This window comes from Myotis daubentonii, chromosome 17 (assembly GCF_963259705.1).
Source record: "Myotis daubentonii chromosome 17, mMyoDau2.1, whole genome shotgun sequence".
NCBI classification, from domain to species: Eukaryota; Metazoa; Chordata; class Mammalia; order Chiroptera; family Vespertilionidae; genus Myotis; species Myotis daubentonii.
In genome coordinates, this window is record NC_081856.1 from 45,963,004 (window position 1) to 45,978,629 (window position 15,626).

At 39.2% G+C, this 15,626-nt stretch overlaps 2 protein-coding genes and 1 pseudogene across 7 annotated transcripts in view; 1 reads left to right on the forward strand and 2 right to left on the reverse strand.

Moving 5' to 3' along the window:
- The window catches only part of INTS8 (integrator complex subunit 8), a 44,674-nt gene extending 40,190 nt beyond the window's left edge, over nucleotides 1–4,484 (reverse strand). For 2 of the 3 annotated variants that reach the window (XM_059672192.1, XM_059672194.1), the window contains exons 1-2: nucleotides 4,184–4,484; nucleotides 2,333–2,507 (exon numbers count right to left, since the gene is read on the reverse strand). In XM_059672192.1, the coding sequence (XP_059528175.1) occupies nucleotides 2,333–2,507; nucleotides 4,184–4,313 (305 nt within the window). In that variant the 5' untranslated portion in view covers nucleotides 4,314–4,484. The remainder of the gene's footprint in view (nucleotides 1–2,332; nucleotides 2,508–4,183) is intronic. The other variant, XM_059672191.1, reaches the window with a different exon arrangement.
- A 1,397-nt stretch (nucleotides 4,485–5,881) lies between these two features.
- LOC132219716 (small ribosomal subunit protein eS1-like) lies at nucleotides 5,882–6,113 on the forward strand (annotated as a pseudogene).
- DPY19L4 (dpy-19 like 4) overlaps nucleotides 6,076–15,626 on the reverse strand; it is a 45,033-nt gene continuing 35,482 nt past the window's right edge. For all 4 annotated transcript variants that reach the window (XM_059672197.1, XM_059672198.1, XM_059672196.1 and 1 more), the window contains exons 17-19: nucleotides 13,896–14,028; nucleotides 11,468–11,626; nucleotides 6,076–10,209 (exon numbers count right to left, since the gene is read on the reverse strand). In XM_059672197.1, the coding sequence (XP_059528180.1) occupies nucleotides 10,045–10,209; nucleotides 11,468–11,626; nucleotides 13,896–14,028 (457 nt within the window). In that variant the 3' untranslated portion in view covers nucleotides 6,076–10,044. The remainder of the gene's footprint in view (nucleotides 10,210–11,467; nucleotides 11,627–13,895; nucleotides 14,029–15,626) is intronic.

The following is a 15,626-nucleotide window of genomic DNA, read 5'->3' on the forward strand; positions in this document are numbered from 1 at the left end:
ATCTAAAAATTTTTCAATTGCTTATCACCAAAGAGCCAATGGATGTTCAATTTTCCAACTATACCATAAACACCACACTTTTTGTACACATTGCTATTTGTTGCTATCCCTCTTTAGTCTATTAATAGCTAGGTTTCAGATTAAAGAATTTTTTAAATTTTAATATGTTGCCCAGCCGGCATGACTCAGTGGCTGAGCGTCGATCTATGAACCAGGAAGTCACAGTTTGATTCCTAGTCAAGGCACAGGCCGGGATTGCAGGCTCAATCCCCAGTGTGGGGAGTGCAGGAGGCAGCCAATAGATGATTCTCTCTCATCATTGATTTTTCTATCTCTCTCTCTCTCTCTCTCAAATTAATAAAAATATATTTAAAAAATTTTTTAATATGTAATGCTAGAGAATGGGTGGTGGGAAAAAATATTTAAACACTACTAATGAGAGTTAAAAATTCATACAACTCTCCTGGAATGCAATCTGGCAACTTGTGCCTTAAAAATGTTTACACTAGCTGTGGCCAATGTGGCTGCGTGGTTGGAGCGTTGGCCCTCACACCAAAGGGTCTCTGGTTCAATTCCGGTCAAAGGCACGTGCCTGGGTTGCAGGTCCAATCCCTGGCCCCAATCCAGGCAGGTATGAGAGGCAACCAATCCATGTGTCTACTTCACATCAATGTTTCTCTCTCTCTCTCTCTTCCACTCCCTCCCTCCTTCCACTCTCTCTAAAATTCAATGGAAAAAAATATCCTAGGGTGAGGATGAACAACAACAGTAACAAAAATGTTTATACTACCTAATCCACCAATTTAATAATCTAAACTATGAATGTAACTAAAAATTCAGATAAGATTTAAGGACAAAGATATTTAAGGCTTTGTGATTTATAAAAATGAAAAACTAGAAAACAAAATGACTGTCAATGAAGGAAAAGTTAATAAATTATACAATGAAATTATCTTCAAAATACACATAAAATGAGAAAACGTTCATGACATTCTGTTATATGGGGGAAAAAGAAATCAAAACAGTATATAGGGTATGATCACACTTTGTTTAAAAATAAAGCAAAAAAACAAAAAAAATATTAAAAATACTTTTCTCCGCTCCTATTATTTCCTATTTTCTGAATTTTTTCAAATTTTCTATAAGGTATTTCTATTTAAATTGTGAGAAGAGGATAAAAATAAACCATTTTCACCCTGGCCGGTGTGGCTCCGTTGGTGGTCATCCTGTACACTGAAAGGCTGCTTGTTCGATTCCAAGTCAGGGCACATGCCCGGGTTTCAGGCTCCATTCCTGGAGGGGTGTGCAGGAGGCAGCCAACGAGGTTTCTCTCTCTCTCTCTCTCCACCTCTCTTTCTAAAAATCAATACAAATATTTTTAAATCATTTTCTAAGCATAGTTTGAAAGTATTTATTTGTAAACAAATAAACACTGATCCTAATAAGAAATTTTGGGAGATAGATATTGATTTGTGACCAGTGAAATTAACTGAATTATTATTCAATAGCAAATAATTCATAATATTAGGTAACATAGCATTATTATTTTTTTTAATCTTCACCCGAGGATATGTTTATTGATTTTCAGAGAGGGGTATTGGAAGAGGAAAAGGGGAAGAGAGGAAGAACGGGAGGTGAGGAGAGGGGAGAAGGTGGGGGAGAGAAAGAGAGAGAGAGAGAGAGAGAGTGAGAGAGAGAGAGAGTGAGAGAGAGAGAGAGAGAGAGACATCAGAGAGAAGCATCGATCAGTTGCCTCTCATATGCTCCCCCGACCTAGGTATGACAGGAAGTCAAACCCACAACCTTTCCGGGTATGGGCTGATGCTCCAACCCACTGAGCCACACCAGCCAGGGTTATAGCATTAATTTTTATCCATTTCCTTCAGATATGTAAAAGTAAATTGAAACACTTAAAACTGTTTAAGTGAGAATTTTTTTAGTCACCACATCAAATCATTATCACCATTAACTGCCTTGATATTAATAAAGTTTTTATTCTAAAAGGTGATTTAAATTCATCTAACACTCAAATACTTTCTTAAAAAATACTTGCATATTTTATCAAGAATATACAGAAAAATAACTTTCATTTTAAAGGCTGACATTATAAAAGCATATATAAAAATAAACCAAGCTATCTAAATAGTACTTCAAAATAAATTTCTTCCTTTTTACTCATTTTTAAATATTTTTGGATCCCTCCATTTTATTGAGGGCCTTCGGGTGAGGGTTAAAGGCTGGGAGGACAAACACATCTGACGTCCTCGGCCTGGCCAGACTCTCCCAGCTTTGGAGCCACCAAAGAAATAAACTTCACTTGAATCTCGCATACCTTTTCTCCAATATGTCCAAGTCCCACTTCAAATGTGCAGCCACTTTCAGAGCAAGTAGCTTTAAAATGCGATTTCTCTTGTTATCCGGTGGAGGCTGAACTTGGTTTTGTTCATTAACTGAAGGTTTGGAAGCCTGTTCCAAAAACTGAACTATAAGTTGAACAGGTGCAGGATCTAGGATGGAAAAGAAAACAAACTCTTAAAATTCAGTTGTCATTAGAAGATGCAAAGGGATTTAGCGTTTTGGTTTACGGCAACAAAAGGAACCCAAGCAGCTGTGTAGTTGTAATGACGAAGGATACGATATACCTGGGAAACGGGGGAAGGTCAGGAAGAGGAGTAAAGAGGAAGGGATAAACACGAGTGTCCAGCCCTAGCCGGTTTGGCTCAGTGGACAGAGGGTCGGCCTGCAGACGGAAGGGTCCCGGGCTCAATTCCAGTCCTGGGCTCCATCCCCATTCGGGGGCGTTCAGGAGGCAGCCAATCAATGATTCTCTCATCATTAATGTTTCTCTCTCTCTCCCTCTCCCTTCCTCTCTCAAATCAATTAAATATATATATATATACATGTACATGTATATTTATTAAATTGAACTGTGTCAATTTTATATATACATATATATTTTAATATATTTTATTGATTTTTTACAGAGAGGAAGGGAGAGAGAGAGAGAGTTAGAAACATCGATGAGAGAGAAACATCGATCAGCTGCCTCCTGCACGCCCCCCACTGGGGATGTGCCCGCAACCCAGGTACATGCCCTTGACCGGAATCGAACCTGGGACCCTTCAGACCGCAGGCCGACGCTCTATCCACTGAGCCAAACCGGTTTCGGCTATTTATTTTTATTTTTATTTTTTTTTAAAGAGGAGTATTCACATGCAGAAGAAAGCGCGTGGCAGGTAAGAAGAGCAAGGCCACAGATTTCCGGCCCAGCAAATAACCAATGTCCACTGGAGGAACGGGATGAAACCACCAGCATGACCGTTTCAAAACTTAATTGGTCGCACTTGCATCAACTACCTCCCTACACCTGCCCAGCGGAGATAACACCCCTTACCTCACAGGCTGATGATGAGGAACGAGCTCAATGAGATGACCGCTGAGGCATTAAGCACAGAGCCTGACCCCCAGAAGGCCCTTCACAAACGCTTGTCAAGAGCAGCCGAGTTCAAAGGAATACAACGCAGGCGGTAACATGACCGAGGAGAGCACGCTCACTCCTCCCGCAGTAGTTTTCCAGCGGTTAAAGCCAGTCTCTTCGGCTGCCCGAACCACATCTGGATCCCCGCCTGACCAGCAAAACCCTGCCCCAGGAGGTGCCTTCCCACCCCAGGGCCGTCCCAGGGAGGCCTGGAAACCGCCTTCTTCCCCGTACAGCCCGCGGCCGGGGACGCCCATCACTGTCACCCTCAACAACAGCCACCTGCAGCCGCACGGCCTTCCCTGTCCTCCAGGACGTGCCCACTGCGAGGTGCGGCCCCGCTTTGCCATGCACAGTTAAGACTCGGCAGAAACCCTCTCGTCCAGGAACAACACAGTCAGTGAGCACCGACGGCATCGCGGGCGTCAGGATTCCCCCGGAGCCGTTTCTTTCCCCCCAAATGCCCCCACCACTGATCACACGGCCGGGGTTCTGCGGGAAGCCAGCCCCCGCCAGGCAGCCATCTCCGGGGACCACCGTGCGGTACCAGGACCGGGACACGGGGACCGAAGAGCCTGCCCCGCACCCGGACGCCTCCTGCGCAGCGAGGGGCCCGGGCTGCCCATGGCTTCGGGGGCCGGGAAGCCCGCCGGGCAGCCCGGTGGCCGCGCCCCGCTCCCCTCGGGCCGCCGGCGCCGCGCTCACCCGGGCAGGGCTTGCGGAGATGTTTCTCCAACAGCGACTCCTCCAACAAGAACTCGAACCAGCAGGTCTGCGGCGGGGTGCAGGGCCGGCTGGAGGTGGCCGCCTCCCGGTCCGCCGCCTCCGCGCTCATCCTGCCCCCGCCGCCGCTACCCCCGGGGACGCTGCCCGGCTCCAACCTGACACTCGGACGGACGTGGGCCCGGGACTGCGACCCGCGGAACCGCCGGGAACGCGGACGCGCTCAGGCCCTCCCGGCTCCCCGCACAACCTAAGATGGCGACGGCCCCGGCGGTGGCGGAGCCCCGGGCCCCGCCCCCCTGCGCCTCCGGCCAATTGCGGCTCGGGTTGGAGAGGAAGAAGGCGGGACCGGCCCACAGACCACGCCCCCTGCGGGTTACCGTGGGAGATGATTGGGGGAAGCTGGGTCCCAGCGGGCTTTTCGCGTTTTTCTGGGAGTTTCTCAGCGAGTGAAAGGAACACCCTGATTAGGGTTGCGAGGAGCCTCGACGTCCTTATGGAAGACGGTGAGCGCGTCTCAGCAAGGGGGCGGGGGTAGCAGCTGCTCTGCGAGTTTCGCGGTGCTGCCCAAGGACAAGCAGGAGGACGATGCTGGAAAGTCGGCCAAGAAAGACAAAGACCCAGAACAGATCGGGGTGGTCCCGAGGCAAAGTGCAGGACGAGCTCAGCTCCTAGTCCTGCTTGACAAAGCAGCGCGTGCCCAGCTGTTGCCTCTGAGACTGAAGATCCTGGGTTCCTGGCCAGGGCAGCCCTCAGCTCCTTGCTAAAGGGCTTATTCCACTAGTGTCACAGCACAGAGCCCAGGTAATTGACACCAGAAACACCAAAAGCCTCGATGCCCCAGGTGATGGCGAAGATGCTTGAACAACAGGTCCCATCAGCTGCACGTTTTGAAAAATTAAACTTTATTAAATTAAAAAAAAAAATAGTGAGCCAGGCAGTTTGTCTCCGGTGCTTTCAATTTCCCCATTTCCGTTTCTGAGGTTTCCTCCCACCTGGGTCATCCCGAAGGACTTGGCCCCCAGCGCCCTGGTCCCCTTCCTCTTCCTCCAGGGATGACAGCCTGCAGCGAGATGCGGACTTTGTCACTTCCCTGGTCTAGCTTTCAACATTTAGCTCCTATGTAAGCCTCTTGATGTCCCCGCTATGGGTATTGTTAACCCCATTTACAAAGCAAATATGTTCAAAAAACATATAATCATGTATGTCAGTAAGGTTTAAGAAATCAGTACAGCCGAAACCGGTTTGGCTCAGTGGATAGAGCGTCGGCCTGCGGACTGAAAGGTCTCAGGTTCGATTCCGGTCAAGGGCATGTACCTTGGTTGCTGGCGCGTCCCCAGTGGGAATTGTGTGGGAGGCAGCTGATCGATGTTTCTCTCTCATCAATGTTTCTAACTCTCTATCTCTCTCCCTTCCTCTCTGTAAAAAATCAATAAAATATATTTAAAAAAAAAAAAATCAGTACAGCCCTGGCCAGTGTTGGTTGGGCGGCGTCCTGTGCACTGAAAGGTTGCCGGTTTTCGGGCACATTCCCAGTAGGAGGTGTGCAGGAGGCAGCTGATCGATGTTTCTCTCTCATCGATGTTTCTAATTCTCTATCCCTCTCCCTTCCGCTCTGTAAAAAATAAATAAAATATATTTTTTTTAAAAAAAAAAGGTTGCCGGTTCCATTCCCAGGCCATGGTGGTCAACAAGAACAAGTGCCTTAAGAAAGGTGGCCAAAAGGGAGCCAAGAAGAAAGTGGTTGATCCATTTTCTAAGAAAGATTGGTATGATGTGAAAGCACCAGCTATGTTCAATATAAGATATACTACTATGTATTACAAAAACCCTAGTTATGAGAACTCAAGGTTTATGTATAAATAAAAAATAAACATTTTCCAAGAATTTTATTATGGAAACACAAGGGAGTGTAATTAAGCATGAAATAATTTCATTCATGATAATAGACACATTATAAAAATGTGAAGTAAACTAGTTGACACCCCAACTCTTTTAAAGGATTTATACTTACTGAAATTAATTTTTATTCTTTTGCAAAGACAACCTTAGTTACAGGATGAGCACATTTAATCTAAATATTCAATGTAATAGATATAATTCATAAGTCAACATACATAAAACCAGTTGTATTCATCTTTGTTAAACAGCTGTACAAAGCTATTAACATAAAATATGAAAGGATTCTTTCGGAAATATTTCAAGCCATAAGTCTGGAATGCATGTTTCTTTCTGATACTATTATTCCACTAATTACAATGATCCGATGTTCAGTGTATCTCCTATAGAACTGCACATAGGATTATATATACCGAGATTCAAATATTGCAAATTCTAAGAAACTTATAAACAGATTTGGTTCCAAGTTGCCTTTATATTAAATGCAGCAAATCTTTTTTATTATGAAAAACAAGTTTAATGTTTAGAAACCTTAATGGATGAAACAGTTGAATCAAATATATTCCTTTGCAATTTTGTCCTCTAATTTTATTTAAACTGTTAACTCTACACATTAAAAAACTTAAGCCACAAATAAAAGAAAAGAAAAAAAAAGTAAAAAAAAAAAAACTTAAGCCATTGTTTCAATAAGAAATTGTCAATTTCACTTGCAACTTTTTTAGAGCTGTACTTTTAATACATATTGGGATCTAAAACTATTAGCAAATAGCAAAAACTATTTTAAAAACTGGACCAATACAGAGAGAATATATTGATGCAAATCAGGAAGTAGTTATTTGCTTTACAGAAGATTCTTAAATATGCAGAATAATTCATAACATATGCCCTCTAAATATTTATGCATTTAAAATAAATGTACCAAAAAAAAAAATCAACTGACATACAACTTTTAGAAACCCCACCAATTTTATAAAGAGAGGCACTAGTTTTACCCACAAAAGGCATCAAAATGTTTTAACAGTTCAAAATAGACAGGCCAAGTAACAATTTTTCAAAAACAAAACAGTTTAATCAGATTCACTGTGTCCTTCAAGAAATTCATAATTTTTAAAGCATATTTTTCAGCCCTGACTTGTAACACACTTTGACCTCCACTTCTGCTTTTCCCTTGAATCAATCCGGACTGTGTGGAAGAGGGTCCCGACACAGAGGCACTGGCAATGTAGGTTCACATCCTGAAAAACGTGCTGACTACACACAAGTAATAAAGACAAAAGTTCCAAAGTGCAACGCATACCCCTGAGGTGGAAAAACCCAGCAGTCGAACAAAAAGCACCAAGATACAGATGCCAAAGGCAGAATAAACAGAAACCAGCGGAGTCAACGTCACAGACCCTATCAAGTAAGTTTTATTTGTTGGATTGTTTTGCATTTGCAAGCTAAATAAATGAATTTAGCAAGCTAGGAATCTCATCTCTGCCCTTAACAAAAATTTGCTTATTAGTGAAAATAGAATAGTGAGGTTGTGCTTAATAATAAGGAAAAAGTTACCAAATTTTTCTTATGGAAAAAAAAGAAATGGATAATATTTTTTCAAAAATATGAAGTAAACTTTGAAATAAAGACGTTAAGGCACTTATTTCAATGTTTTTAAGGGCAAAGTATGTTTTATATTTCTTGAAGAAATTCCTTCCACACAAATACAACAAACTTTGCTCCTCACATAATAGTGTTGTTTTTTTAATCCTCACCTGAGGATATTTTTCCATAGATTTTTAGAGAGAGTGGAAGAGAAAGGGAAAGACAGACAGAAACGTCAATGTGACAGAAACACATTGATTGGTTGCCTGCTGCACATGCTCGACCAGGTCCACGGCCAGGGAGGAGCCTGCAACCCAAGTACGTGCCCTTGACCAGCAAGGGCACATAATAGATCTTTATTGTCAAACCTAACAACTGTAAGTTACCCAAACAGGATTACTTACAGAATGCTTAATCACTTATTACTCTACAAATACGTAAGGAAATTAATTAAATGCACTCAGTTTTCCAGTACTATTGTTTTAACTACAGTTAAAATAGAAACAAATAAGCTTACTTCTCATATCCAGTATTATTATTTCTATATTGAAGATCACATTTTCCTTTTTAACTGATGCTGAATGAAAAATTTATTATTTCAAAAATTCAATTAAAAGTTTCTCCAAATCTGTTTTATTTAAGAAATAAGTTGACAGAAGCAAAAGCAACTTACTAATATACCACAAACAAAAATAAAACAAAAACACACAACAAACTAATTCTGCATATTTGATTATAATGTAAATCAATAAAAATTCAATTAAATATTTCATGCTGCATAGAAAATAGGCTGTTCTATTTCCCTTTCAAAATATGCAAACTGACTTTTAAATCACAATGTTTTACATGTTTTACGTACATAGGTTAACTATGGAAATATTTTCATAAGGCTTGAAGCTAAATATTAGTGACTCACTATTAAGATGTACAGAGAACCTGAAATACCCTGCCTACAGCTATCTTAATAGAATTGTTAAAAATTACATAAAAGTTTGAGAACTAATAAAATTAATGCACCAGATATGACACAGCCATCAAACAATCCTTAAGTTCCAAAAGAGCAAAGCACCCCAGAGCTAGTCTAAGAATGAATGTGCCTGTGTACTTTTAAAATATATTACAGAAAATAAAGATAATGGAAAGGTGCTCCCTTTTAATGTAGAGTAGTGAAACTGATTTTTACAGCACTTTGAAAACCTGGTCACTAAACAGATATACAAGATAAAAATAAACATGCATTCCCCCCCATCCTAGCCAAGTAAGTCATTTTAGATTTTCTTTTTATAAATGATTAAAATATGAAAATATTTAACTTAGAGGAACTAAGTGCTGTGAATTTTATAATTGTCATTTGGTTCTTAATGTTGAAGACTGCCTCACAGTTTCACAAATAATAGCACTTTTATTTTATAATATGCCTACCTGTAAACAGAGGTATATTTAACAGTATCTGCACATATCTCCCAGAAACTGTAGCTCATTTTAGTGTACATATTTTTATTCTGATAACAATTTTTTACCTAATATTTGAGTACAAAACATGTGAATAGGTTATAAATCCCATATTTGTATTTTTTAAAAACCTGATCAACATTTGTCTGTTTTAAAAAATATGTAGGTACAGAGAGTTACTATTTATGATGATTAAATTCATATCAAGTTTATGAGCATAAGTGACAAAAGCTAACCACTTAAAAGTCATAAAGTAATAAAATGCAGTATCATGCACTATGTAAATTACTAAGAAAGTGCTCACTTATATAAGCAGCAGATGAGAACAGTATCATGGAAAATCTGGATATACCTTTATATATATCCTTAAAAATCACTTTCCTTTATGCCATTTCCACTTTAATTTAAATGCCACATATTTTCAGCTAACATTTACGTTAGCTATTTATTGTAATATTTCAGTCCTATTATAAAGCATAAAAGACCTTTAGAAACTGCCTTGAATGTAAGAATAATTCTTCTTCTATAATTATATCATATTAAGTATATATTAAATGTTATGTTTGAGAAATATCCTAAGACCTTGAATATATTCAAATTCAAGATCAATGTTATGATAAAATAAAGATTTCTGAGGAAATTTTCATAACAGTTTGGAAGGTGAACTCTTGAAAGACCATGTAACAGTAAGAAGAATCCCTGGCTGGAACACTGCAGAGTGGTAAGCTATAACATTCACCAAAGGCCAGTGACGCTCCATCTTCTATTCCCCAGAGAGCTCTGGGTCCAGTTAATGGCAGGAGAGGAAAAGCAGCAGCACTTCCAATGTCCAGATTCTGATTTCCAAAAAGACCCCCATTGGTAGAAGAAAATCAACATTTTACTTCAGATGGAATAAGTCTCTACTATTTTCAAGACTGAAAGGATATCACAGTGTTGATTTTATATACAAAGTAAGACCTGTTCCAATACACTCTAGTGAAATAATTCACATATGGAGAATAGTTAATTTTGACCTCATGACAAAATCGCCCATATTTTGAGTAGGTTAACTTGTCACCCTCTTCACAAACCACCTATCAAGAGATATGAAACATAATATTAAAAGCTTATTAAGGTTATAGTATAAATAAAAGCAATGTACAAATGATTATATTCATATGGAAATATATTATGCTAAACATGAACTCACATTAGTCAGTGAACATCTCATATTGTTCAGGGAATAGAAGCCTCTTCATTAAAAGAATAACCACATACACTAAACTTCTGAGCATCCCATTGAGATTGAGAAACCAGTATAAAGTGTTTCTAATTTTTAAAATATTTAATTCTAAAATGTAGAAGGCTATATCTCCATAGTCCATTAAGAACCTTATCGCCGAAACTGGTTTGGCTCAGTGGATAGAGCGTCGGCTTGCGGACTAAAAGGTCCCAGGTTCGATTCCGGTCAAGGGCATGTACCTGGGTTGTGGGCACATCCCCAGTAGGAGATGTGCAGGAGGCAGCTGATCGATGTTTCTCTCTCATCGATGTTTCTAACTATCTCTCTCCCTTCCTTTCTGTAAAAAATCAATAAAATATATTTAAAAAAAAAAAAAAGAACCTTATCATGGCTGAGAAATGAACATCATGGTGGGGCAAAAGTAGGTTTACAGTTGTTCATGTAGAAAATAATACGCTAATAGAGCATACAAGAACACACTCTGTTTCCACATACTCACAACTGTAAACCTACTTTTGCTTAACCCTGTATTTTTAAAATTTTGATTTGAGAGAGAAACATCAATGTGAGAGAGAAACATCAATCAGCTACCACTCATATGCACCCAACTGGGGATTGGGCTGCAATCTGGGTATGTGCCCTGACCGAATATCGAACCCACCATGTTTTGGTGCACAGGGCAACACTAACCCACTGAGCCACAATGGCCAGGGATATATTCTTAATGTATATTCAAACATTTCTCCTGGCGTAGAACTGACTTACAATTATCTAGTAAAACAAGTAAATTTTTATGACTTATCCAGTGCACACCTTTACATTCCCACCTTAATGATGTTCACTAAGATAGCTTAGCTAGCTTGAAGGATTTTCTATAATAAAACACTAAATGTTATTCTAATGCCAACAAAAAATGTCAGAGAGCCAACTTTAAGAGTAAAATGATAGATTAGCTTTAAGTCCATGCCTGGCATTATATGCAAGTAACCTGGTCTTGGAGCATAAAGGTAGCCAAAAGCAGAATAAAAAGGCTCCAGATAGCAGATTACATACATGTTTAAATAAAGTCATTTTTCTCAAAAAGAATTCATTTCCAAATGGTTACTTACATGGCCATTTGCAATGTCTAATAAATCTTTAACCCTACAGCCTCTCATGGTTCCCACCTCATTGCAGATAGCATCCTCTACAATTAGGTAATTAGCTTTGTAAGATGTCAGTATTTTATAAATATCCTCAGCAGATCGCTTTGAATAGATTTGATAGATCTGAAAGAATATCATTAAAACAGTTATGTTAAAGGACATTTAAAACTTTTGTTAAGCAAAACTATACATTAAGCATCCACTATTCTCTTTCTTTCTCTATTATATTCTTAGGATTGAGTACTATCTGTGGAAAAGATATTCACTGAAACTTGATTCCTGCCTTCAGGAAGTTCATAAAAGTACTAGAGGCCCAATGCACGGATTCTTGCACCGGTGGGATCCCTCAGCTTGGCCCGTGGGGATCAGGCTGAAACTGGAAGTCTGACATCCCCCAAGGGTACGAGAGGACACTCTGCAAAGTTGCTGTCACTTGGTAGCTCCTATGTTGAGCGTATGGCCTCCTGCTGGTCATTGCATGTCATAGCTACCAATGGGTCTGCTGGTTGGCCAGTCGGCTAGTCACTTAGGCTTTTATATATATAGATTCCTATGCAATTAGGCATTTGTATATCTTCTTTGGAGGAATGTACATTCAAATCTTTTTTATATTCTTAAATTTTTATTTACTTTCTGATTTTAGAAAGAGAGAAAGGGAGGAGGGGGACAAGAGAAGGAAAGAGAGAGAGAGAGAAACATTGATTTGTTGTTCCACTTATTTATGCACTCACTGGTTGATTCTTGTATGTGCCCTGGCCAGGATCAAAACCACAACCTTGGTATATAAGGATGATGCTCTAACCAACTGAGCTACCCAACCAGGGCTACATTCAAGTCCTTTGCCCATGTCCCCCCAGCTTTATGGAAATATAATTGACATATAACATCATGTGCATTTAAAATATACAATGCACTGATTTAATATATTTAAATATGGCAGAATGATTACCACCATAATGTTAGCCTCCATTATGTCACATAATTACCATTTCTTTTTTTGTGGTAAGAATATTTAAGATCTACTCCCTTAGCAACTTTCAAGTATAAAATACAGCATTAATAACCATAATCAGCATTTCGTACATTAGATCCCAGAACTTACTCATCCTATAACTGGAAGTTTGCATCCTTTGACCAACATCTCCCAATTTCCTACCCTCTAGACCAGTGGCTCTCAACCTGTGGGTGGCGACCCCTTTGGGGGTCGAACAACCCTTTCACAGGGGTTGCCTAAGACCATCGGAAAACACATATATAATTACATATTGTTTTTGTGATTAATCACAATGCTTTAATTATGTTCAATTTGTAACAATGAAATTGGGGGTCACCACAACATAAGGAACTGTATTAAAGGGTTGCAGCATTAGGAAAGTTGAGAACCACTGCTCTAGACCCTGGTAAGCACTCTATGTTTTTATGAATTCTGCTTTTAAAAATTCAATATATAAGTAATATCATACAATATTGTCTTTCTCTATCTGACTTATTTCCCTTAACATAGTGCACTCAAGATTCATCCCTGTTGTTGCAAATGGCCTTTGCCCATTTTTAAATTAATTTGTCTTTTTATCATTGAGTTTTGATAGCTCCTTTAATCTTTTATATTACCATGTATCAGAGTATTTTATACTCATTCTATACATAAAATAAAGTCCGCAAGGTTAAAAATAACTTGACCATTGTCACAAAATATTGAATGAGCCAAGGATGCCTAAAATTTAAGTTTTGATTTCGTGGCATTTTTCATTTTGATTTTTCTCTTTAAATTTTTTTTTTTAATTGATTTTAGAGAGAGAGGAAGGGATAGACAGTTAGATAGGTAGGTAGATAGATAGATAGATAGATAGATAGATAGATAGATAGATGACATCGATTTGTTGTTCCACTTATTTAGGCATTCATTGATTGATTCTTGTATGGGCCCTGACTGGGGATCTGCCCTAATAATTAGGTCATGTCTCCAGACATTGCCAAATGTCCCCTAGGGGCATATTGTCCCAGGTTTGAGAATCACTGGCATAGGAGAGCATACAAAAATCAGTCACATGTCATGAATTCTAGATATGTGTCTAATTCAAATGATATGGTCTCTGAACATTAAGTAACTAGATACCATTCTAATGTTATACTGAGTATAATAGCCCACAATGAAACATAAACCATAGTGTCATAGATTTTTACCTTAGAAATACAAAGTGTATCAAGACATTAATTGACTTCTTTCCTTCAATAATGATATTATGTAGCTTTTTAAAAATTAAAGCTAATTAACCCTTTTAAAATTATTTGGATTTTCCCAGCTAATCAGGAACATATGCATCATTACAAAACTATGCTAAAATAGAGTGATGTTAAAAAAGATCCAAATATAGAATCTAAAATGCCTTACATTTTCATTTCTCTTGAGAAGATCATCATCATTGTAAAGAGGCAAGCTTGTCACCATCCAACCAGTGCATAATTTAATTGCACCCATTAATTGTGGACTCCCTGCAAACACAGCTGCAACTGGAGCTTGCCTTCTGCAAAGAACCATAGAGATTTAGACACTGGAAAGGTAAATATACTATTTAGATCACTCATTTATATAAACTCTGAAATACCAAGCAACTTACAATATATTTTATACTTATGTTTCAATGTCAGCCTTCACTTCATTTTATTTATGGATCCATTCAAAAATAAACTGAGCACCTACTATGTATTAGGAATGATTCTGAGTGCAGAAGATATAGAAATTGTTTTAAGGAGGGGGGTGGAGATAAGATCTTTGCTTGAAGACAATCTATATACATAAAAGCCAAGTGACCAGAACAACCAGAACGACCGATCACTATGACGCACACTGCGACCAGACAACCGGCCCAATCTGGGGCAGCCCCTCTCGCCAGCTGGCCCCGATGAGATCAGGGGCGGGGCCAGCCAGACAACCTCCCACGGCCCCTCACCTCCCCTGCAGGCCCGGCCCAATCGGCCCCCATGGGGGTGGGTCAGCTGGACCCCACCTGTGCATGAATTCATGCACCGGACCTCTAGTAAACATATAAATCAGGTGGCACATGGACAAGTCAATTCCATGCTCTCAGCTGATACTACCCAAACCTAGACATGTGAGAGAGGCCATACCAGACTATCCAATCCCAGCTGAGCTGGCCTGGACCAGAAGAATCCTCCCCACTCCTAACCCTCAAAATGGGGCAAAATAATAAGTTTATTGTTTGTAAGCCACTAAATATTGTGGTAGTCTACTATGCCATAAAACTAACCGACACAAACTAATTTTATTTTCAGAAATTACTAAAGGTCTAATTCTAGAGAGCTTGATTCTTACTGTTAGACTGTCTCCTCATGTGTTTTGTAATTTTACAGCTAATCTTCATGAAATTTTATTTGTGGAACCCTCTTGGTTGAGGATATGTCAGGTATTCCAGACCAACCCAGAGCCACTTTTTATGTTGATTTCTTGATTTGGGGTTTCCTAGATTAGTCAAGTATAATTTTAAAGTACAAACCCTTGTTAATTCAGATCCATTGCTACAAATTCAGAGAGATTTTTTTTTGACTAAGAGCTGAGGTAAAAAAGGTCATGCTTTCTTAATCATTTTTCTCTACCACTGGATGGATCTTTTGCTAGTCTATCCTTTCACTGGTAGTGTTACCCTTTGAGACCCCTTAGTTATATATGTGTATATTGGGGGAGGGGGAAAGTTGTCTCAGTTATAATTCTCGGCTTCTATAGGCCGAAAATCATATCTCTTGTATTGGGTGGGCATTAAAATTGAATTAAAAAATCTTGGTAAACTTAATTACCAAGACTAGCAATCCACCATTTGTCCAACTCCAACCTCGGGCGAAAGAAACACCCTTTTGACTATCCAAATAAAAGGTATTTGTTCCTTTTTATTCATATTTCTAGGTGTTTGATGGCAGAGAGTCTCAAATCTCAGACTTATCAATGCTATATTTTCAAAGGAGATGAGTTCATTTAGAAAATTAGAATTGTAAATCCAATAAAAAATTAAATATCCCTAAAAATACAATGTAAAATTTTATGAGAATTTGAAAAAACATTATTATTTACCCTGAATCCATAAGATAGCACACAATGATTAATTAATAG